General features: G+C 36.0%; 1 protein-coding gene and 1 long non-coding RNA gene across 12 annotated transcripts in view; one reads left to right on the top strand and one right to left on the bottom strand.

Moving 5' to 3' along the window:
- Window positions 1-24,710, top strand: part of OSBPL8 (oxysterol binding protein like 8) — a 157,885-nt gene that overhangs the window by 129,845 nt on the left and 3,330 nt on the right. For all 10 annotated transcript variants that reach the window (XM_045872926.3, XM_064590860.1, XM_045872927.3 and 7 more), the window contains 13 exons: window positions 902-1,139; window positions 1,699-1,883; window positions 5,138-5,219; window positions 5,517-5,615; window positions 7,222-7,318; window positions 9,078-9,176; window positions 11,898-11,995; window positions 13,645-13,734; window positions 15,220-15,356; window positions 16,895-17,080; window positions 17,422-17,509; window positions 21,321-21,426; window positions 23,589-23,691. In XM_045872926.3, the coding sequence (XP_045728882.1) occupies window positions 902-1,139; window positions 1,699-1,883; window positions 5,138-5,219; window positions 5,517-5,615; window positions 7,222-7,318; window positions 9,078-9,176; window positions 11,898-11,995; window positions 13,645-13,734; window positions 15,220-15,356; window positions 16,895-17,080; window positions 17,422-17,509; window positions 21,321-21,426; window positions 23,589-23,691 (1,608 nt within the window). The remainder of the gene's footprint in view (window positions 1-901; window positions 1,140-1,698; window positions 1,884-5,137; window positions 5,220-5,516; window positions 5,616-7,221; window positions 7,319-9,077; window positions 9,177-11,897; window positions 11,996-13,644; window positions 13,735-15,219; window positions 15,357-16,894; window positions 17,081-17,421; window positions 17,510-21,320; window positions 21,427-23,588; window positions 23,692-24,710) is intronic.
- LOC135364408 (uncharacterized) overlaps window positions 1-24,710 on the bottom strand; it is a 46,192-nt gene that overhangs the window by 9,706 nt on the left and 11,776 nt on the right. Inside the window, exons 2-3 of one of the 2 annotated variants that reach the window (XR_010411431.1) lie at window positions 6,777-6,903; window positions 2,250-2,495 (exon numbers count right to left, since the gene is read on the bottom strand). This is a non-coding gene — a long non-coding RNA (uncharacterized LOC135364408). Of the gene's footprint in view, window positions 1-2,249; window positions 2,496-6,776; window positions 6,904-24,710 lie in introns of those variants that run through there. The other variant, XR_010411430.1, reaches the window with a different exon arrangement.

A 24,710-nucleotide genomic window follows, 5' to 3' on the forward strand; every position in this document is an offset into this window, starting at 1 on the left:
CTCTTGATTTCGGCTCAGGTGGTGATCTCAGGGTTGTGGGATCCAGCCCTACATCTGGCTCTGTGCTCAGAACAGAGTCTGCTTGAGATTCTCTCTCTCTTCCTCTGCCCCTGCCCCCACTCTCTCTCTCTCTCTCTCTAATAAAACCTTAAAAAAATATATCTTTGGTTAAAATCCAAACAAATGAATATTTTGGGGAAAAAAAATTTTACATTTTTTTTATTCTGGAAGTGAGGTGTTTTTTTTTTTTTTCCAATTCCTTTTTGTACAAATTATTAACCCTAATCACTGTAAATAAGAATAGGATTGGGGTATAGCAACCTAATCCATTTTAGGCTGTAGGTTTATTTCCATAAATTTCCATTAGCAATTCTTCTTGAACTTTTTTCTCAAGATTAAGCCTATTAGTCAAGTATTAGAGAGGATTACTTTTATATTTTCACTTACGTTGAGTGACTTTGGAGAGACCTTTACAGGGGAAAAGTCATAATTCATTTGAGCTCACTTGAGAATCTTGACTTGGAAGTTTTTCTTTAGACCAGAAGCAATAGCGAGGTTGATTCAAGTGATGATATTTATAAAACTAAGAAGAAAATCTAACAGGGGAAAGTCTAAAATTTTGCTTTTTGGAAGCTTTTATCCCTAAGTGGTAAAGAGGCAAAGAACTCAGAGTGTCCTCTTTTAATATTTCCCAGGTTTTTATTTAACTTCTCTGTGCCTTTATTTACTAATCTGTAAAGTGAGAATAATAATATTACTTACAGCGTTAACTGAGTAAAACTGTATAAATCACAGTACAGTGCCTGACACTTAAAGTCTAAATAAATGTTACATATGATTATGATTTATAAATTAAATATTCTTAATCTCCTTTATTCTTCCTCCTAATCTTTCCCTCAAGGTTAAATGACAGTGAAATTGAACGACAGCATTTTAAGGACCAAGATATGTATTCTGATAAATCCGATAAAGAAAATGATCAAGAGCATGATGAGTCTGATAATGAGGTGATGGGGAAAAGTGAAGAAAGTGACACAGATACATCAGAAAGGCAAGATGACTCTTATATCGAACCTGAGCCCATTGAGCCTTTAAAGGAGACTACCTACACTGAACAGAGCCATGAAGAACTCGGAGAGGTAAAAGTTTGATTTTCAGAGATTTTGATTTTCTAATTCTTGGGAATTTCCAAGTGAAATTGAAGACATTTCTTTGACCTATTGCTTATTTTTCTGAAAGAAAATATTTGAATGATACCTATTTTATTTGTAAAATCACATACCTATGAAATGTATCAGAATTTATAACAAATATGTATACTCACACGAGTACTGATTCTTCAGGTTTGTTTTTGAAATAGGATAGTATTGCTTGATGTCATTGCCAGGTACAATGTAAATTGCAAGGATACATGAGCTTATAACTTTCTTGTTATTGCTAGTGCATAGATAATAGCATGTAATGTTTTTTGTAGTGAATTCTTTGTATATATCCTTCACTTTGATGTCTATTAACTACTCTTTTTACCTAAGTTTTATAGCTATAGACTTACTACCTTATGAGTTATTTCCACTCATATTAAGAATGCTTGAAATAGTTCTATAGCATATTCGGATTTCAACATCAGCTGTCTTATCTACATATCTAATATGTCTGAAATAAATATGATATTTCAGTATTTTTTGTTAATTGCTAAAGGCAGGTGAGGCTTCTCAAACAGAAACTGTGTCTGAGGAAAACAAAAGCCTTATCTGGACACTGCTGAAACAAGTCCGTCCTGGCATGGACCTGTCCAGGGTGGTTCTGCCTACATTTATTTTGGAACCTCGTTCTTTCCTGGATAAACTTTCAGATTACTACTATCATGCAGATTTCCTATCTGAGTAAGTAGATTTTCATTTTTTAAAATGAAAGACACTTCGTGGTTTTAAGAGATTTTTCAGAGGTCTAAAAGTACAGTGGTTATGCCTTACCAAAATCAGGCTCTAATGACATACCACTCTTCACTCTCTTCACCATTTCTACAGGTGACCGAAATAAGAACATTTAATACTTTGCTATAATGTTTCCATTTATGAAGTTGAGTTGGGAGATCACAAGCTTGAGGAAGACAAGGAGTCTACCCCTTATCGACAGCACTGCTTTCTCAGGCTCTCTGACCTGTTCACTGACCTAACATAGGGAGAGGTGGTTGGCATTCCTTGTGTTCCTCTCCACCTCCCCCCCACTGCCCCCGCCCCCCACCTCCCAACCCGGTCAGCTAAGCTCTTGTTCAGGTCCCATCCTGGGGCTTGGGCTTTTGTTTATACACGTACCTTCTCTGTGCTCTTGAGGCATGTGCAGCTTACCACAACCAGGCCAGTTGCTGGCTCATGATATAAATCCCCACTTCCATCCTAGCTTTTCTTCCTGCCAGCTGATCCTGGGTATAATTCTGAGGAAGGCAGGCATAAAGGAGGTGGAGGAGTTGCTGCCCATCTCTTTCCCAGCAGTTTCTTGGAGAACCAATAAAAGACATCAACTTTATGCATAGCTTTCCAAGTTTTGCACGCTGCCCCCATTCCAGCTATTCAAGACAATGTGTTTTCTAAGTTACTGAGTTCTGGTATTATGACCTGATTTTTAGATTCTGCATCAATATCTGTATTCAGTTTAGTAATTATTAGTCTATTAGTTGCAATAATGAACATTGCAAAAAACATAAGCTGAATCAAAAGATAATTGAGAAACTGGGAGATTTTTGCAAATTAAGGCATACCCAAAGTGTTAATCTCTCTAAAATAAAAAGGGCTTTTAGAAACTTAATGAAATGATCAGCAACCTAATAGAAAAAGGAGTGGAGGAAATGACCAGGGTTCAAAAATGAATAGAAACAGTCCTTAAACATGTCCTTAAACATCTCAAAATAAGAAAACTGCAGATTCAAATTATGAGCTATTATTTTTTATCCATCAGTGACCAAAATCCAAAAGATTTTATACACCAGTTCTGCTTTACATCTTATTACAGTTCTTTTATCTGTCTAGAAATTCATTTCTTTTGGAATATGAGGCAGGTTCCTGTGAATCACAATAAGAACTTCTTGAGAGATGCCCATTTCCCCAAATTGTTCTGGCTACACACACTGTTGCCAAGGTTTTGTGGGGCAACAGGCACTTGTACGCTGTTGCTGCATGATACAAACTAGCACAGTGCTTTTGAAGGGAATCTGGCAATATTTACCAGAATTATAGATGCATTCAGTCCTTTGATCCAGTAATCCTACTTCTGGTAATAACTCCTACAGATACACCTCTGCATATTCAAAATGACATATATGCAAGATTGTTGCAGCAAGGCTTGTAATAGTAAAAGATTTAGGATTATGTGTATGTGGAAAAAGCAAGGTCCAAAAAAATGTGTGTGGTTTGCTACCTTTTCTTATAAAGTGTTCTGGCTGCAAATTTTATTTGCTTCTTTATGCTTAAAGAAAACTGTTATTAAAACAACTAAAAAAAATTGCCTATATGGAGAGCTGGGACAATAACAAGACATGTGTACTTCTTTATATTGCTTTGAGTTTTGAACTACGTATATGTAAAATATAAAATAAAATTGCCTAGTAAGAGAATTTAAACCAAGATAGGAGGAGTGCAATCAGACAGTTGTTACTCCCAATAAGGGCAAGTTTTCTACTCGGCACAATTGTCAGTAAGCCTAAGCCTGGTCTCTTCCATTTCACACTTTTTCAAAAATCACTAGGGGTGCCTGGGTAGCTCAGTTGGTTAAGCATCTGACAGGTCATGATGTCAGGATTATGAGATTGAGCCCCACACGATGGAGCCCCAAGTAGGGCTGGGCCTGGAGCCTGCTTAAGATTCTTTCTCTTCCTCTCCCCACCACCCGCCGCATGCATGCGCGCACTCTCTCAGAAAAAAATCACTACACTGAGCTTTCAGACATGCTTGAGGGAAGTAATAGTTAAATTATAATTATTGTTCATATATATTATATGTTATATATGTATGAAAACTCAGTAGAATTCACTTTTGACATACACAGTCAGTGTTTTGCAGTGTTTACAGCAACAGCAAAAGGGCAAGGGGGTAGCTGAGTTATGGCTTCTAAAAATTTCTTCTTTAAAATGAACATTGTGGGCGCCTGGGTGGCTCAGTTGGTTAAGCGACTGCCTTAGGCTCAGGTCATGATCCTGGAGTCCCGGGATCGAGTCCCGCATCGGGCTCCCTGCTCGGCGGGGAGTCTGCTTCTCCCTCTGATCCTACCCCTCTCATGCTCTCTGTCTCTCATTCTCTCTGTCTCAAATAAATAAATAAAATCTTTAAAAAAAAAATAAATAAATAAATAAAATAAAATGAACATTGTTCTTTGATTATCTGCTACATTGATAGAATTTATTCACTGGAAAATCACTTGGTAGCACGTGGGATTAAAGGCTAAGAATAGGTTAAATCCTTTTTGATTGACTTAAATTATCTTAAAACTTCCATATTTGTGATTTGAAATTTCTGTATTTTGTACTAGGAACTAAAAAAGCATATAATCCTATTCTTAATGGAGCATTTTTCATAGGAGAGATTAATATTAGCCTATTCTCCTCCCTTCATGTAGGATGGCACTCACCAGTTATTGTTGAGCTCCTCTAATTAACATCAGTGACTGAGAATAGAGTAAATCAAGTGGACATGATCCTTCTCTGATACAAGGATCTGAAGACCTCTAATGCAATTGTTACTGAGGCTGCTTAGCCCCATCATTGCAAATGCTAGGCATCATGCAATCCTTGAGTCTCAAAATATGTTTATTTTTATTTTTTTCAATCATAATTTCTCACAGAACTCCTAGCAACATCTTAGGGCCCTAAGAACCCCACTTGAAAAACCTTGGTTTGGAGAGTTTCCGAAAACTACTTGAGCAAAGACCTGGGTGGTATATCAAACAATAGGAAAAATGGAGAGAAAAGCAACCAGATTATGAAAAGTTATTCTTACAGATTTACATGGTTGTTTTTGCCATCTATTTTAAATATGACTTGGGTTTTCCAGTCACATCTCATACTCAGTTGTTTAGTTGATAAATACAAGGGAGAATTTGTGATATATTTTGTGAAAGTTTTGTGTATATCATTTTGTTTTTTTAGGGCTGCTCTTGAAGAAAATCCTTATTTCCGTTTGAAGAAAGTAGTGAAATGGTATTTGTCAGGATTCTATAAAAAGCCAAAGGTAATGTTTATATTTTACTTTCTTTAACCTTATATGAGTTCTTTATTTTTTATGTTATCTTTAGTTTATTTATTGATAAACATTACAAGGCCTCTTTGAGTTAGCAAAATTGCAAACTACTTAATCATTTAGACCTATATTGTGGATTGAAGTGGTTTCATTTTATCTCATGTCTTTACTGTGAAATTTTATAAGGATAGCTCCCAGATGACACAGCTAAATCCATTTTGACTGGTGTAAACTATTTTGAATCTTCCAGATTTGTATTTTGAAACTTGTAATTTTTTTTTTTACCAGGGACTGAAGAAACCTTACAATCCTATACTTGGTGAGACTTTCCGTTGTTTGTGGATTCATCCCAGAACAAACAGCAAAACTTTTTATATTGCTGAACAGGTATTAGAAGTGCATGTTACAGAAACAAAACTGGTTCGGAAGTTATTGGAATATTTTAATAAAAAATATTAACTCAGTAAATTCACTGTTGATTAACCTTTCTTATTAGTGAGCATTTGGTAAGCATTTAACCTTTTAGTACTGAATACTACTAAATATCATATTTATAAGTATTAAAATTACCTGGTATTGCACTTTTTTGCCTCTTATTTTATAATTTAATTCTCCCATTCCAATATTTCTTCTCAGCTATTCTCCATCTACACCAACCCTGACCTCCTATTTCATGATTCAAGTGACTGCATCTTCCAGTGATTTCTCCCTTCTCAAACTTCTGTATTATTTTTTGTGATTATCCATTAAGCTGTTATTTTAACACACACTATTTAATACAGAATATTTATTTCCTAATTGAATTGTCAGGTCCTTGAAAGAGTGCCCTTCTTATAAACCTCTCTTTTTGTTGTACATATAATAGGCAGTCAAAATATTTCTTAGTTTTAATCTTTCATTAATTTAAGACTTATATACATTTATATTTGTGATTCTCAATATTCTCCCCTCGTCCTCCCCTTCCCCCTGGCCCTGAGGAATAGGACATTTTTTTCTCAATAACAATGACTCCTTACTATAATAATTCTCACCTAGAGTGTAAGAAGGATGAGGAGACTGTGTCATTTGAAAAACCTTCCTCTTCCCTAGAGATTTTGATATACCTCTCAAATGGAGATGACTTACCAATGTATTAATTTTTAAAAAATTATTGATTATACCACCTTGCATTTTAGTTCACTATAATTCCTCACTAAATTGAGAAGCTGGAGAAGAGTTTGATTTTTAGCTTTGATTCATTTCAGAAAACATAAGGTGTATATATATATATTGAAGGTGTTAGATTACTAAAGTAACATATTTGTCAAAGGTTTTGTTTCCTATTGCCTATTTAGTAATCCATATGAAGAATAGCTACTGTATTAGTTATCCATTGCTATATAATCAATGACTGCCAAAACTTAATGGCTTAAAACAACAAACATTTTTTAGCTCCTACAATGAAGTTTAGGGATCTGAGAACTGCTTAGCTGGATGGTTCTGGCTCAGGGTCTCTCATGAGAGTGCACTTAAGATGTTAGCCAGCTTTGCAATCATCTGAAGACTTACCTGGTCTGGAAGATTTCACTTCTAAGCTCATCACATGGCTTTTAACAAGAGCACTCAGTTCCTTTCCACATGGGTTTCTCCATAGGGTTGTTCACAACATGGAGGCTGGCTTCTCAGAGCTAATGATCTGTGAGAGAGAGAGAGAGAGAGAGACCAAAATGGATAGTGCATTATAACTTAATTTCAGAAGTGACCTATGTCACTTATACACAAAGTAACTTTGGTACAGTGTAAGAGGAGCCCACCTAATGGTGTGAATACCAGGAGGTGGTTTCCTTGGGAGATATCTTGGAGGCTGGTTACTATAGCCACCAGTGTTTAATTTTACCACTTACCAAACATTGCTTCTTATTATTAGAGTATACTTTTAAGACTTGACCTTTTGATAATAGCACAATAATATGCTTATGTTACTATATTTTACATTTTTTCCTGTGTTCGATAGGTGTCTCATCATCCACCAATATCTGCCTTTTATGTTAGTAACCGAAAGGATGGATTTTGCCTTAGTGGTAGTATCCTGGCTAAGTCCAAGTTCTATGGTGAGTTTCTCCTTGTCTCAGTCTGCACCCTTTTCTGGAAGGTAGTATTTAAAAAAAAACAAAACAACAAACAAAAACATATACTCCAATTTCAGATGTCTTGAGTTCTTCTAAATAGTTAAAGAAGAAATAATACCAAAAAACCACCAAAAAACAAAACCACCAAACCAATTCTGTACACATTTTACAGAAAGGAGAAGAGGAGGAAACATATATAGTATATGTTACATACGTATGAAAACATATCATTGAAAATCAGTGTAGTTCATATTAATTGAATGAAGGAAAACCATATCATTTTAATAAATGCAGAAAAAGCATTTGACAGTTTTCAACATCCATTTATGATAAAAGCTCTTATTAACAAACTAGGACTAGATTAAAGGTATCTGTGAAAAATATATGGCCAGTTTCATACTCTTAAGGTGAAAATTATTTTTACTTAAGATCAGGAACAAGGCAAAAATGTTCACTCTCACTACTTCTGTACAAAACTAATATTAGAAGTCATAGCCAATGCAGCGGGCAAGTTAAGCATACAGATTAGAAAGGAGGAAGTTAAAAACCGTATACATACCTGCTCTACAGAGAAAATTCTCAAGAATATACAAAAAACTACTAGAACTGATAAATGAATTTAGTAAGGTTGCTGGATACAAGGTCAAAATACAAAAGCCAGTTGTATTTCTTATACTAAAAATGAACACTTGCAGAATGAAATTTAAAAAACTTCTCCAATTATACTAGTATGTGAAAAATAAAATAGGAATAAAATAAAAGATGTGTAAAACTTGTAAACACTGAAAAACTACAAAGCATTGCTGAGGAAAATTAAAGAAGATTTAAGTAAATAGATATACTATGTTCATATATTAGATTTTAAAAATTGTTACAGTGGCATGAAATGATATAACAGCATGGATGAATGTGAAAAACATTTTGCTAAGTAAAAGAAGTCAAACACAATAAACTGCATATTCTGTGATGCCATCTGTACAAATTCTAGAATAGGTAAAACTACAGTGACAAAAACCAGACTAGTGGTTTCCTGGGGCTGGAGGAAAGGATTGACTGTCAAGAAGCAAAGGGGGAGCTTTTTGGGGTGATGCAAAGTTTTGTATCTTAATTGTGTGATGATGGTTACATGACTGTATACAATTGCCAAGGCTGTTGAAATACACACTTAACGTGGGTCACATATTGTACGTAAATTATGCCTCAGTAAAACTGGTGATGGCAGGGGTGGGGGAGAAAAATACACATGGGAGAAAAGCTAGAAGAAAATACCATGGAATTTTATCAACAATTGCGTTTTGATGGGTTATGCTTATGTTTTCTTTTTTCAAAATATCTATAGTATTACTATGTCAATTTTAAGTACTAAAAGCTTGGGACTTAACTATGTAACTTACAGATAAGAAATAATGTTTTTATTCAAACACAGATATGTTATTAAGCCATATCGTAAAACAGTGTTTTATTACATGTTCTATGTATTTAAGATTTTTAAGAGCCTCATATAAAATAACATAACAAGCATATAACTGTACCTTTTAAAAGTACTCATTTTGTAAGACTGGGAATGTGGATCACATATGTTTTGGATATAAGATAAAATACATATATTTGGGCACGTTGAGATTGAGACATTTTTAAGACATTCCACTGTAGATGTATGGTAGGTGTGCTGAGTATATTTTGTTTATTTTGAATTGGTTGCATTAGTTTTGCGAAATTTAATAAATGATATTTATTCTAGGAAACTCATTATCTGCAATATTAGAAGGAGAAGCACGATTAACTTTCTTGAATAGAGGTGAAGATTATGTCATGACAATGCCATATGCTCATTGTAAAGGTAAGTATTTTCCATACTTGAGTTAGATATTCCGTAAACCTTTTTAAGTAAATGTATATGGCTGTAATTTGTTGTGTTTTGTGATTGATGGAGTCAGCCTTTTGTTTGAAAGTGTCCTTGGTTTATAGATATTTAAGATTATTGCTGTCATCTAATGAATATTCCTGTGGTTAATTAATTCACCTACAACGACTTTTATGACACTTCAGTTGGAAAAGGCTGACTTATAATAATGGAATTTCGTTCACCTAATGTACAGGTTTTAAAATTGATGGTACTGCCCATTATTTCAAAATCTTTTTAAAAAAGATTTTCATTTTCCTGCACCTCCACCCCTTTTTAAAATGTTAATTTGCTGCTTTTCGGTATACTAAGTCCTTTAAAATTTTTTCTTATCCTCATTTGGCAATTTCTTAAAAACTAATGTATTACACTTTTTCCCCATTATTTAAGATACAGATAAAGATACTATCATTTACAGCAGACCAGGGACCCAACCATTCGGTGCACCTTACATTTATAAACTCATTTAATCACTTCAGCAGCCCTATAATATTGGTAATATTGTCTGTTTTATTGATGTGGAAAATGAGGCACAGAGAAATTTGCCTGAGATCACACAGCTAGGATGTTGCAGAGTCAAGATCTCTGTGACCTGCACTATTAAGCTATACGGCATCAGCTTCAACACTCAGTTTGGTCATTATCTGTATAATCCCTTGCAACCCATTTTTTAAAAATAACTTTTTTGGGTAATTATCCTCTTTTAGGAACTGATTCATGAAAACATGGAAATTATTTAATGTGGCCTCATTTCACAGATGTAGAAACTGAGAGGGTTAAGAATCTTATCTAAGGCCAAACCAGTGAGAACACGGAGACTAAACTCTAGGCTTGTTGACTCCCATCCACTGTAACATGGACCTACCTTGTTTGAAGTGGCCTCAGGCTAGATAATTCTTTTTTTTTTTTAAGATTTTATTTATTTGACAGAGAGAGAGATAGCGAGAGCAGGAACACAAGCAGGGTGAGTGGGAGAGGGAGAAACAGGCTCCCTGCTGAGCAAGGAGACCGATGTGGGGCTCGATCCCAGGATCCTGGGATCATGACCTGAGCCGAAGGCAGACACTTAACGACTGAGCCACCCACCCAGGTGCCCCTCAGGCTAGATAATTCTTAGAGCTTCGTGTGTGGTTCTTGAAATAGGCATGAAGTGAAATATCTGAAATTATAAACTAAATTTGATAAGAAATATATTTTAAAATCTTGTATCATTTAGAATAAAGAAAATGATATTTTATGTAGATACCCAGGGCCAATGTCTTTTTGCATGGAAAAAACAAGAGATTATAATAACCCCTTGTGAATGAGCATAGAAAATAATGATTGTTTTTTACCCTTGTGTATTTTCTATGATGTGTTCCTCAAATCGTTAATCTCACAAATTGTTTTACAAAGTGAATTCCATAGGCAAGTAAGTATGAGACACATTGCATAGTCTCTTCCCCTCTTGGAAATTAACATTGTGCATTTGCATATTAAAAGCTCCCTTAACAGTTTAGTCCAAGAACAGATCATGCACACATGCACACTTAAACTTTAACAAATTTAAAAGAATTTTCTCAACTTTTAGCCACAGAACCTATCTTGAGGGATTTTTTTTTTTTTTTTTTTTACATTTTTGTCTTACTTATATAACTGTTGATTCTTGTGATTAGCAGTAGTTATGTTCCATAAAGTCACCACAAATACATTTTAATGAATACTAAACCATTGCTTCTAGGGGAAGCACAAGATTAGGTTACTATGAGTCACCTTTTCATCAACCAATTAATACATAACCTTGTTTCTATTTAAAGACACCTTATTGTGGGGCGCCTGGGTGGCTCAGTCGGTTAAGCGACTGTCTTCGGCTCAGGTCATGATCCTGGAGTCCCGGGATCGAGTCCCGCATCGGGCTCCCTGCTCGGCAGGGAGTCTGCTTCTCCCTCTGACCCTCCTCCCTCTCATGCTCTCTCTATCTCATTCTCTCTGTCTCAAATAAATAAATAAAATCTTTAAAAAAAAAAATACACCTTATTATATATTATTGATTCAGTAACATTGAACTAACAGCCAACAGCACTATAATCATGCCTGAACCAAGCTTTAATACACATTTTCTCCATAAGGTACATTATAGCCTTCTTTGCTTAGGAAAGCTAGATAGCACTTTAGCACTACATTTGGAGGTCATTTTAAACCATAAAATTACCAACAAAAATCACCAAACTGTGAAAAATGTGGCTCTTAAAAATACTGCAAAAAAAAGCACTTGTTTACCAAATGAGGGATGAAACCAGAAGGCAGTGTTAACCTTGTTCAGCCTCAGCTGGCAATTTGCACATGGTACAACTCAAATATTTCACCACTCTGTGCATGAAGGACTGCAAAAGTGCTGTGGGTATTTATTTTGGGATTGCTAACATGTTTTAGTGAGAATGTGAATTCGCAAATAATTGGATCTACAAATGGAATGGAATCTGCAAATAATTGTATCCTCTGTTACCTATTTAAGTCCTACAGAAACAACTCTGTGTATGTTACAGATTGTTATTGGGTGGGACAGAAAACCCTTGAATTATTGGTTTCTCCTAGAGGGAGAGTAGGTTGTAAAGTTCTGCTTGTTATTATTAGCCAGCATTTCTCTTCAACCTTTTGTCAAAATTGTTTTTTTTTTAGGAATTCTTTATGGCACAATGACATTGGAGCTTGGTGGCATAGTCAATATTACATGTCAAAAAACTGGATACAGTGCAATACTTGAATTCAAACTAAAGGTTAGTACAGTTAGCAGATGTCACCTAATTAAAGAGGATCTGTGCTATAAATATTGAACAAAGAGCACAGCTTAGCTCCTTATTAAAAAATAAATTTAAGAACACAGAGGGCAGCCTTGGCAGATCCAAATCAACAGAAAGCCTTCATTTTTTGTTTGTTGATTTTAATTAATAAAACTGTTGGTATTTTATGGGAGATGAGATATATGAAGTGAATGGATAGAAATTTCTCAGTAAATTAAAGCATTTCTTTACAAAATACCACAGAATATGTATTAACTTGAGCTAAAGTTGTGTACACTAAGAGTTGTATTGGTTACTATTTCTGCCTAACAATTTACTCAAACTCACAGCCTTAAAAACAACCTTGCTCTGATCTATAGGGGTTCTGTCAGTCGGGAACTTGACCAGAGCATATTGGGGATGGCTTATATCTGCCACATAATGTTTGGGGCCTCAGGAAGACTTGCAGGTTGTGAGTGACTCAACAGTTGGGGCCGGAATTAGCTGAAGGCTCATCACTTACGTGTCTGGTGCATGGGTTGGGACAACTTAAAGACTAGGACTGCTGATCTGAGCACCTGTATGTATGGCCCTTCTGTGTGGCTTGGCTTCCTCACAGCACAATGGCTTCAAGTAGTCCAACTTCTTACTTGGTAGCTCGTGGTTCCAAGGGCAAGTGTTCTTGTGAGCAAGGTGGAAGCTGCATTGCCATCCATGACCTGGTGGCAGAAGAGTCAAATTACATCACTTCCACCATTTTCTCTTGAAGAGTTATAAGCCCACCCAAATTCAAGGGAAAGGATGTAGACCCCACTTCTCAATGGGAAGATGGCTATATTTGGAAAATTTTGTCTGCCTGTAAGTGAAAGGGAAATTTAAGACCTTTTCATTGTGGCAGTTATTGGTTTAGGACAATACATTATGTTCAGATAAGAATATTTCTATGAACTATTTAATATTTGTTACCAAATTTCTCCTGTGTTGATACCCAGCCGATCAGCAACTAATCAACAACTTTGTTCTGATAAAAAGTATCTCTTCAGTATTATTTGGTGCAGTGCCCTTTTTTTTTTAATCTTAGCAAATTTTTTGCTTGTATGGTGATAATGATATCTGAAAATCAGACTAAAGAGGTCTTAAGTAATTTCTGACACCTTTAAGGGCTAGATTGGAACATCAGAATTTTGTCACTGACTAGAGACATCAGTAAGGCAATATAGTAACTCAAAGTGTATTCTGATTTAATTTTTGGAGGATTTTTTGGTTAAGTATTGTTTTACTGTTGTTTTGAAGGAAGGGCTATTCTAAAAGATGAACTAAGTCCCTCAAGTCCACTGAATTACTATTGCTTAAATAGACTACAACACTGATAGACCACAGTTGAGTCAGAAGAGAGCACACAGCATGAGTCATCATTTGTGATCTTTCTCAATATGTTTATTTGGACTTCACACACACTGTTTTTACCTTTTTCTCCCCACAAATTCCAATTTCTTTTCATTGAACATTTCTGACTAAAATTTCACCCTTTTTGCCTTCAGTAGCACTGTAACTATACAATTACGTCTTTCGTTCCTTTTTGTCTACTTTATATGTAAATATAAGTTAAAAGCAAAATATTTCTGTAACATTTTCTCTCTTAAAAGCCATTTCTAGGTAGTAGTGACTGTGTTAATCAAATATCAGGGAAACTTAAATTGGGAAAAGAAGTCCTAGCTACTTTGGAAGGCCACTGGGTAAGTGTTTTTGTATTTTAGCTTTACAAAAAGAATTTTATTCTGTGAAAAAAATTAAAGATAATATTTTAAAAGTTCACTTATTCCATTGCTAAAAGCATCATCACTATTCAACATAAGCTTCAGCTGAACAAATACTTTGGCATTGAGCTATTATCAACAATCTTTAGTTTCATGTAGTACTTTATCTTTCCAAAACTTTTTTTTTAGAGATTTATTTATTTAAGAGAGAGAAAGAGAGAGAGAGCACATGAGAGGGAGGAGGGTCAGAGGAGAAGCAGACTCCCTGCTGAGCAGGGAGCCCAATGTGGGATTTGATCCTGGGACTCCAGGATCATGACCTGAGCCGAAGGCAATCGCTTAACCAACTGAGCCACCCAGGCGCCCTCCAAAACTTTAATTCAATAAAAATAGCTAACTTACCACTTACAATGTATTGCACTGTTTAAAAATGTTACTCATATTAATTCATTTAATACTAAGTAACTGTATGAGGTGGGTACTGTTAACTGTCTCTGTTTTACAGAGGAGAACACTGAGGCACAGAGGGTTTAATTTGCTCAAAGTGGTGGAGCAGTATTCCCGCCCATGCTCTCTGGCTCCAGGGCTGTGCTTCTACTCAGAGCAGTATACTGCCTCTCACCTTGAAGAAAGAGGCATTTCCAATTAGAGTTACATTTCCTTTTGAGGAACATTGAAAGGATACAGTGGTATTTGAGAGCAATGGCTTCTATTTCTTTATCTACTGACGTATATTCACATTTATGTAATTTTGTTAAGAGGAGCTTATGAATAAGAAGGATGTATCATGGTACTGCCTAGATGCACTCTCACTGTGAACACTGAGTATATGCTATTTTCTGCATTGTAATAAGCAGAAAATGATGAGAAATGTGATGAGAAAATGACACTGGATCTAGAGACTCAACCAAGAGGCCGCAAATGCTCTGTAATTTTAAAAATTTACCTCAATCCAAAAATCATTTGGAAAAAAGATAAAACTATGTTTTTTTTAAAAAAAATGAAATTTCTAAGATTGTGCTCAAATTTTTAATGCTAAGAAAAGCTTGTTGAGGTTTTGTGTGTGTGTGTGTGTATATAGAGAGAGAGTACATAGATAGTCAACAGCATCTCATTGTAGTTCTAGCAAATACTGTGTGCTCTACTTTAACTAAATTCAGAAATGGTTGTTGAGGTTTTTGCAAGTAATTGTTTGAAATTTGTTCATTAAGTAAAACTTGTGAACTCTTCATGAACTTTTTGTGTGTTCAAATTTTTTAAATGACTAGTATTACATATTTAATCTAATGGTTTTATAAAATGACAAGAGATTTGGGACTTTTAGAAAAGTGCTAGTTGTATTTGTTTTAAAAATGTGTTTAACTGTGGGATTAAGTATCAGGAAGAAAGTATTATTATATTGTTATACTAAATAATCCTCTTTAATGACAACTCTTCATTAATTTTTAATTTCTTTAAATATAGGATAGTGAAGTTTTTATTAATGACAAAAAGACTGATAATTCAGAGGTTTTCTGGAATCCAACACCAGACATTAAGCAGTGGAGATTAATAAGGCACACTGTAAAATTTGAAGAGCAGGGGGATTTTGAATCAGAGAAGTAAGTATACCATTTTTCAGCTAACGTCATGAATATTGAAGAGTGTTTTTTAATCTCTCAATAGTATGGACACTTTTCTCTGTCACTTTTCAGTCACATTTTAATTCAAAATAATTTAACATTTGTGGGCTGTGACAGGATTTTTTTTTTTGGGCATATGTGAATGTCAAATAAGTATGCAAATCATACTGGTTAAAAAAATCATACTGGTTTTCTGCAGTTCTAAACTAAAGCTTCCCATTTTTTCCTTTCTCTTCTTATCTGCTCCAGGGCCTATTAAAAACGAAAACAAAACAAAAAACCTCCAAAAACTTCTGTTTTGTTTGTATAAAATCATGGGACTAATTACTCTTGGCTTTCAAAATATAAGAATTATGTCATGGGATATGCAGGCTTTTAGAGGAGTTACTTAGTTGGGTAATAATTACGACTATCGTTTCTGTTCTTAAGTCATGAAATTCTTGCTGGATCTCTTACTTTTGAACCAAAAATACTGTTTAAATATTGCCCAGTTCTATTCTTACTATATTTCTCTGTGTTAGAAGGTTTCTATGCAAAAGACACTCTACCAGGTACTTCATATACGTTATACAGTTTAGCTCTCACTACATGTTCTCCTATGCATGTCATTCTCATGTCCCATTGTCATGAGGACTCATGTCTGTGTACTTTCCTTCTACATTCAAAATTGAGGTTGTCAGAAATGGAAGAATATGTATGTACCAGTTCTAAAAATTGTTTCAGCTATAACCACATGATGCTGTCAAGAGTGAAGCTTTGCCAAGGCATACAACAATTTTTGAGGTGTGAATATAATTTAACATATTTTAAAGATGAGGAAATGAGTCTTAGGATAAGTAACTTTTGTTCACCAGCCAAGAATTCATCCCAACTCTGATTCCAAAGCTTGTGTTCTTTCAGTCACAACATGCTGTCTTCCTAGGTAGATGGAATATAGATAGTATATTTTTATTTGATTAAAAAACTAAACTTTAGTAGGGGAAAAGATTTTACTTCAGTCTTTTCTGTTATATCATTGGTTCTCAACACTGGCTACACATTAAAATCACCTAGAAAACATTTTAAAAACCAGTACTTGGGCCTATCCCCAAGATTTTGATTTTAAAAGTTCCTGATGAGTCCTGCATCCAAGGTTGAGAAGCATGGCATTACAGTATTGGATCTTTGAGGCTAGTGAATCTAAAACAGTGAAAAGAATCATCCAGGGAGCTTAAAAATAGAGATTCTCAAGCCCTCATTACATTCTTATCATCTTGGGTCAGCACCATTCATTGCCATATGTTTAAGAATTCAAGTAATATCTCTCTCCTGGCAAGAAAAAAATTCGTTTCCACTGTGATCTCTCTCCTTAAGGCACCACTTTTTATATCTTGACACATTTCGAAGCCTATGAGCATAAGCTTTGTCACAGCCAAAAACCCACATGGGCACCATTTTCTCTCAAGGAGATTCAAATCTATTCTATGTAGATTTGATTTTCTCTTGCTTTTTTAATGTTGTTTTTAAACACGTATTAGACTCTGGCAGCGGGTAACTCGAGCCATAAATGCCAAAGACCAAACGGAAGCTACTCAAGAAAAGTATGTTTTAGAAGAAGCTCAAAGACAAGCTGCCAGAGATCGGAAAACAAAAAGTGAAGAGTGGACATGCAAGTTATTTGAGCTTGATCCACTCACAGGAGAATGGCATTACAAGTTTGCAGAGTAAGTAATGAAAAAGAGTATGTTACAAACAATATACCAACGTAGTTTTTTGCCTTTATTTCTGTAATTTTTACTGTTAGTTGGAGTAGTTTTTCATTAAGCCATATATATAAATTAGTATGAGATTTTAAACTTGATGTTCCATCCATTATAAATTTGACTCCATGAGAGTAGTTTACAAAATAAGCTGAGGATCAGAAGACTAGATATAATAAATCTTAATCTTACATCTAGGTTCATAATTGCTAACGTAAATGTATTTATAGAATACATTTTTGGAAAAGTATTTGAGTGTTTTGTTCAGTTATGAAACGGGTTTTTTTTTTTTTTCATTTATACAGTACTAGACCATGGGACCCACTTAATGATATGATACAGTTCGAAAAAGATGGTGTTATCCAGACCAAAGTGAAACATCGCACTCCAATGGTATGTAATAAAAAAGTAACAAGATCTGCAAGGCATACAAATTTTTCTTTTAAATATTTATTTATTTTTTAGAAAAAGAGAGCGAGTAGGGTGGAGGGGGAGAGGGGGAGAGAATTTCAAGTAGACTCCGCCCTGGGCACAGTACCTGAATCAGGGCTTGATCCCACAGCCCATGAGATCATGACCTGAGCCAAAACCAGGAGTTGGACACTTAACCCAAGTGTGCCACCCAGGCACCCCTAGGCATACAAATATTTTAAACCCCTTAGTATCTTTGGCCACCAGTGTTTAAAATTTGGCTTCAAAATTTAAAATTTGGGGTCAGCAAAATGCAGAGTAGGCAGATCCAAGCTCTTGTCCCTTCAAAGAAACAAAAAAGCAAGCAAAAATGGTCAGAACCAAATTTGCCAGAACTATGGAAAACAGTCAGAGGTTTGCAGCAAAAAAATGAATGCTAAATCAAGACAGAGATGACTTCAAAGCCATAGGAAAGCTTTATGGCATTTCTACTCATCCTTACCCCAACTCTTCACAGGTGGACTGGTAGTCTTGAAGGGTCCCCAGATTCCCAGTGTGTGTCCTGGTTCCAGAGGGAGCAGAGCAGACCTTATTCACAAATTGTGTATGTCTATTGTAACCTCTCTGGGGGCTACCTGAAGGATGCCTGTTGTCGCTAACTCAGAGCTCAACCAGAAAGGCTGTAGGCATTGCTTGGAAGTACTGTGAGCCATACTGACAGCTTACACAATCGTGGGGCAAAAGATACCATTGAAACAAAACAGTAGACTGTGGAAGGCCAGAAACAAAAGCTGGGGAGAGAATCTTTGGGAACCTAGGGAACCAGGGATTTTAGAAGACCATGGACATGTTCAAGGCAAAATGCTTATGCTCAAAGACCTGTGCAAGCCTGGCTTAGTGTTGAAAGAGGGCTGCTACATGGAGCCAGTCTGCTAAGGCTGGGAGAGTATTTTTTTGTTTTTGTCTTTTGTTTTTATTTGTTTAGCTACTGGTGTTCAGGGAAGCTTCTGTCAAAATGCTAGCTGAACACAAGGTAAGGAGCAGAGATTTCAGTAACCATGAACAAGGAATACAGTCTTTGCAAAAACAATTTAGAGACTTGACTGAACAAATGGAGTACTGTAGCTTTCATCAGTCCAGAAGACAGCAAGCCCTGGGGAGAAGATGGAGAATCTGATTTCCTGAATTACCACACTATAACAGTCAGATGTCCAGTTTTCCATAAAGAATAACAGGGCATACAAAGAAGCATGAAAGCATGACCCATTCATTAAAAGGAACAGAATAAATTGACAGAAACCATCCCTGATGAAATCTAGACACCAGACTCAGAAGACAGTTTTTAGAACAGTTGTCTCAAATGTGCCCACAGAGTTAAACAGGAACAGGAACAAAGAACTAAAGAAAACCAAGAAAAAGATACATAAACAAAATTAGAATATCAATAAAGAGAAATTATACAAAAGAATCAAACAAATTCTGGAGCTCAAAAATAGAATAACTAAAGTGAAAGAGAGGCTACTAGGGACTGAGGGGAAGAGGGAATGGGAAGTCATTGCTTAATTATTATAGTCTCTCTTTGGGATGATGAAAATGTTTTAGAAGTAGCTGTGACATTTGCACAATATTGTGAATCTACTTAATACTACTGAATTGTACACTTAAAAATGGCTAAGATGGCAAAATTTATTATATATATGTATATCAGTACACATACATGGTATCACTATTTAGAAATTGTAAAACATTTTAGGGGCGCCTGGGTGGCTCAGTCATTTAAGCATTTGACTCTTGATTTTGGCTCAGGTCATGATCTCAGGGTTGTGAGATCAGACCAGACCCTGCGTTGGGCTCCATGCTGGGCATGGAGCCTGCCTAAGATTTCTCTCTCTCTCTCTCTCCCCCGCCCCTCTCTCTCTCTCCCTCCCCTCTTTCTCTCTCCCCCCCCTCTTTTTCCCTCCCTCCCTCTCTTAAAAAAATAAGAAATTTTAAAACATTTTAAAATTTTGTTTCTTCCTTTAACCGCACTAACATGATGGATAGAGACAGGCATCTGTATTTCCTCCTAAAGGTAGAGTTTACTGAGAGATAGATTGCTGACTCCCTTTATCATTTTAAAGATTTTATTTATTTATTTGAGAGAGAGAGAATGAGAGACAGAGAGCACGAGAGGGAAGAGGGCAGAGGGAGAAGCAGACCCCCTGCCGAGCAGGGAGCCCGATGTGGGACTCGATCCCAGGACTCCAGGATCATGACCTGAGCCGAAGGCAGTCGCTTAACCAACTGAGCCACCCAGGCGCCCTTTTCCTTTATCATTTTAAATACTTCTCACCGGTCTTCATAATGTCCAATTTGAACCTACTCTAAGAATGTGGATTTGGATTCTAATGCTATAATGTTTAGTCTCTATGACTTGAAGTAGGAGGGCATAGTGTAGGCTGATCTAGAACCTACTTGCTCTTTGCTTATTTTCTATTAATAAAATTACAGAAATTTTATTTGAATTTCAGTCTTTTGAATAAGATTTTGCAAAAGAATAGGTAATTGGTGGATAATGTCTCTTTAGAATAGTATGAATAGAATCCAGGAGTTAGGATGACTGGTTCCCTGTTTTTCTAAGCATGTAAATTACCTTACCCTTTTAATTCTAGTTTCTTCTCTTGAATTTGAGTTTTTAACCTTAGGATTGACCTCCAAAATTGCAAGCCTATTAACAGAGTCTAAAGTTCATTATTCTAAGGAAAATTTAGTCTTAGTTGATCATTTGATATACTTCTGAATCTTGTGCATGCATTCAAATACTTTCTGTAAGTATAAATCATGCTCTGCAACGGGGCGCCTGGGTGGCTCAGTCGGTTAAGCATCTGTCTTCGGCTCAGGTCATGATCTCAGGGTCCTGAGATTGAGCCCCGTGTCATGCTTCCTGCTCAGCAGGGTGTCTGCTTCTCCCTCTGCCGCTCCCCCCTTCCCCCACCTCCCCACTGCTCTCTGTCTCTCAAATAAATAAATAAAATCTTTTTTAAAAAAAAATCATGCTCTGCAAAATAATAATACTTCCATTTATTATAAGATGCTTTCTAGGGGCAACTGGGTGGCTCAGTCGGTTAAGCGTCTGCCTTTGGCTCAGGTCATGAGCCCTGCATTGGGCTCCCTGCTCAATAGGGAGTCTGCTTCCCCCTCTCCCTCTGCCCCTCCTCCTGCTCATCCTTGCTCACGCTCTCTCTCCAATAAATAAAATCTTTTAAAAAAAAAAGATGCTTTCTACATTATCCAGATATTATTAAAAGTAAGTAAATAATTTTATGGGAAACCCAACATCATTCAATAGGAATGTTTCTAATGTTGAGAACAAGATAAATATGATTGGAAAAGAACACTACTATTTGACATTGAACTAGAGATACTGACTGGTACAGTTAGAAGTATGGGGGGGGTCTATATTCATATTTGTGTGTACATAAAAATGTCTTTTGAAGGATATACAAAGTAGTAGTGTGAGTATTTGTGGCAGAGAAAATGGGTTGATAGAGTTCAGGAGTAAAGAGAAACTCTTCATTGCATATTTTTAAAATATTTTTTGTTGTTTGTACCAAATTAATGTTTCCTATTACAATTTAATAATTTGATTATATAAGTATATTACATCTTATTTGTTAAGTTTTAATTAGACTATTGCATCTTTGTTTTTATTTCAGTGTACTGCACCCATGAACGGATAGTTTTGACAGTTGTACACATTGGTCTTTAATTTAAAAATTGACTGCAAATTCACATAGCATGGCTTTTTTTCCAGGTTAGTGTCCCAAAAATGAAACATAAGCCAACCAGGCAACAGAAGAAAGTGGCAAAAGGCTATTCCTCCCCAGAACCTGATATCCAGGACTCATCTGGAAGTGAAGGTAAAAATACTTACTGCAGACAATTCACTACAAACACCTAAACTTTTAAAAGGATATTACTGTTTTATGTTTAATATGTGAAAAATGTTTTTCATATTAACTCAAGAAGATAATGTAGGAGTTTGGGTGGAGACAGAAATAGTATGCAAAAAAAAGCTATTTTAGATTATAGATAAGTTTTAAGACCAGGCCACAAGGGAAAGGCAAGAGAGAACATGCAAATCAAGAACCACACTGTAGTACTAGTTCTTATGTCTTGTTAGCTTCTGAAAAATTGTTGATTTCATAGATTCAATGCAGGAAGCATTTTTTGAGCTTTGAACTCATTTCCATGCTTCAAAAAAAGTTTTCCATTTTTAGAATAAATTCTTACAGTGTTTAGAAGTCACAGCAAGTAAAAATATAACTATATCAAAATTATGGTCTGAATTAACTAGTATGCCATTCTTGTTCACTTCAGATAATGTGTAAAATGTCTTGAATTACATTGAGATATAATCAAGAAAGGATTAAGGTAATGTCTGAGAAAATAAAGTTTTTTTAAAAGCCACAGTTCTCGGGCGCCTGGGTGGCTCAGTCGTTAAGCGTCTGCCTTCAGCTCAGGTCATGATCCCAGGGTCCTGGGATCGAGTCCCACATCGGGCTCCCTGCTCGGCAGGAAGCCTGCTTCTCCCTCTCCCACTCCCCCTGCTTGTGTTCCTGCTCTCGCTATCTCTCTCTCTGTCAAATAAATAAATAAAAATTTAAAAAAAAAAAAAAAAAAAAAAAAAAAAAGCCACAGTTCTCTACTAAGCTCACACTAAGCTGGGGAGCTTTTTTTTTTTTTTTTTTTTAAAGATTTTATTTATTTATTTGACAGAGACACAGTGAGAGAGGGAACACAAGCAAGGGGGGTGGGGGTGGGAGAGGGAGAAGTAGGCTTCCCGCAGAGCAGAGAGCCCGATGTGGGACTCGATCCCAGGACCCTGGGACCACGACCTGAGCCCAAGGCAGTTGCTTAACAACTGAGCCACCCAGGTGCCCAAGGGGGAACTTATTTTTATAGCGATAACACTAGAGGTGAATAAATGATAAATGACAGGAAATTAGTAGACAACAAATAACAGTTTAAAGGAAAGGGAGCTGAATTTAGTTTGAGGAAGGTTCTTAGAGGAACCCGGATGAATTATTAGGATTTCTAATGGATTACAGCAATCTCGGCTTGAGGGATGTGGGTGGGGGGCAAGATTACCAGTGTAAAAGAAGAATAAAATCAATAAAAGTTTAAAAGTATGAGTCACAGGGTACTGGTGTGCTGGAGTGGGGAGTATTAGTTATACTGTTTTGTTCCCATTTTACAGAAAAGGAAATTGAGACACAGGTTAACCTGCTCAAGGTCACATATCCCATAAGGCAGTATGTATATGTAGTATGTGCAGATATTTTAGTTCCTTACACTCTCTTATCCACTCCACTATTTACCTGTAACTTACCAGCTGACATTCACTGAGTACTTAATATGTGCCAAGCTAGATGTTTAACACACTGTACTACCACCATGTGAAGTCTGAATGGTGGTATTATTATTCCTGTTTTACAAATGAGAAAGCTGAGACCTGGAGAGAGGTTAAGATCTGAACAAAAACAGAAAGGAAGGAATGGATATGAGAGGCTTGAAGGGGGAAAAAAAAATACATTATACTAGTTGACAGTAAAAATTTATAGAAAAGGTAGCAAAACCAACTGAAAAGATATAAAATTTAGGTGACTAGGGAAATAAAGATAACATTAACAGTAAAACACTGAAAAGGGGGCCCAAAAAGCTGACTTCTTCAGATGTAGGCAAATGGACAAGAGATAGAAGAGAGTAATACCTTCCCCCAAATTAATATATGTATTTTTAATTAATTATTTTTGTCTATTTTAATGAATTTTAAAAAACTGATGCCATCCGAATTTAGTTTGTGGTTACTTTAAATATATTTGTAGTATTCTAGTTTTGAAGTGATATGATTGAAACTTAAAAAATGCAGAGTATTAGTATTATTACGTTACTCTCTAAGCCATAAAAATAATGCCTAGGAAAATTTTTATTACACAAGAATCGTTAAGCTGAAATGTAAATTGTTTATAATTAAATGTGTTTGCTATTTTCACCAACTTCATTCCAAATGTCTTTTCAGCTCAGTCAGTAAAACCAAATACAAGAAGAAAGAAAGGGATAGAACTGGGAGACATTCAAAATTCCATCGAATCTATAAAACAAACACAGGAAGAAATTAAAAGGTAATATATATGGATAGTGGCTATTCATTTAAGTCTAGAGGGATAGTTAAGAGTCCTGTTGTGTAGGAAATTATATGCAAACTTTACAGTTTTATAACATTGTTGGGCTAAAATAGACCTTGGCTTCTGTTGGCCTGATGACTAAAACTTATGAACTTCCTTCACCACTAAAATATTGGGGGAGAGTGGTGGTTTTTCCTCATCTGTGAGGGCAGAATTAGAATCTTACTGCTGTAGCATACTAGAAATATAGCTGGGTTAGGTGTGGAAGTGGGGTGGTTTCTGAGAAAGTCAGCTAACAAAGGCTTCTGCTGTCCCTTTTGTGTATGTGGCTAATTTTTAATTGGAATGCATCAGTTGTTGAAATACTGAAATACTTCATAGCAATGGTTAAATAGCCTGAGATCTTTGAGTGCTCTTTTTGTAGTCCCAGACCCTTCCTCACACACACCTCTCCATGATCCAGCAGCACAAGATCATTAACACCTAAGAAGGCTCCTTGGAGAGGGAAGGGTCCTGATCTGTCCTGCTCCATTGCTAAGCTAGCATGAGTGCAGATTGGTTGCTTCCCATTGCTATATCAGGGAATTTTTTTTTTTAAAGGTGATTTTTCTTTTCTTAGTGATTTTAGGGCTTACATTTAGTTGCTGTTTTCATTTACAGCCTCATCTCCTGCCATTCCCCTACACCTGTCCCATGTTCTAGTTCTGTGAAACTCCTCACATCTCCAGAATACACTGTGCTGTGTCATCTTTGGAGCTTTGCCAACACCGAATTGCTCTTCCTCCCACCCTGCCCATTAAGAAAATCCCTGTTTATCCTTCAGAATATAGTTCAGATACCACCCTTTTAGTACCATTTCTAATTACTCACCCTGCCCTGTAGAGTTACTAATCTCTCCACTTTCCTTGTACAGTTCTCTATACGTAACTGATTTTGAGCAGTTACTAGACTATAGAGTTGTTATTGTAAGTGTCTACTTACCTCTCCCCTGCTGCCCCCACTGGACCATGAGCTCC

This window comes from Mirounga angustirostris, unplaced genomic scaffold, assembly GCF_029215605.1.
Source record: "Mirounga angustirostris isolate CCGP_5_RB_7025 unplaced genomic scaffold, mMirAng1.0.hap1 SCAF_5, whole genome shotgun sequence".
NCBI classification, from domain to species: Eukaryota; Metazoa; Chordata; class Mammalia; order Carnivora; family Phocidae; genus Mirounga; species Mirounga angustirostris.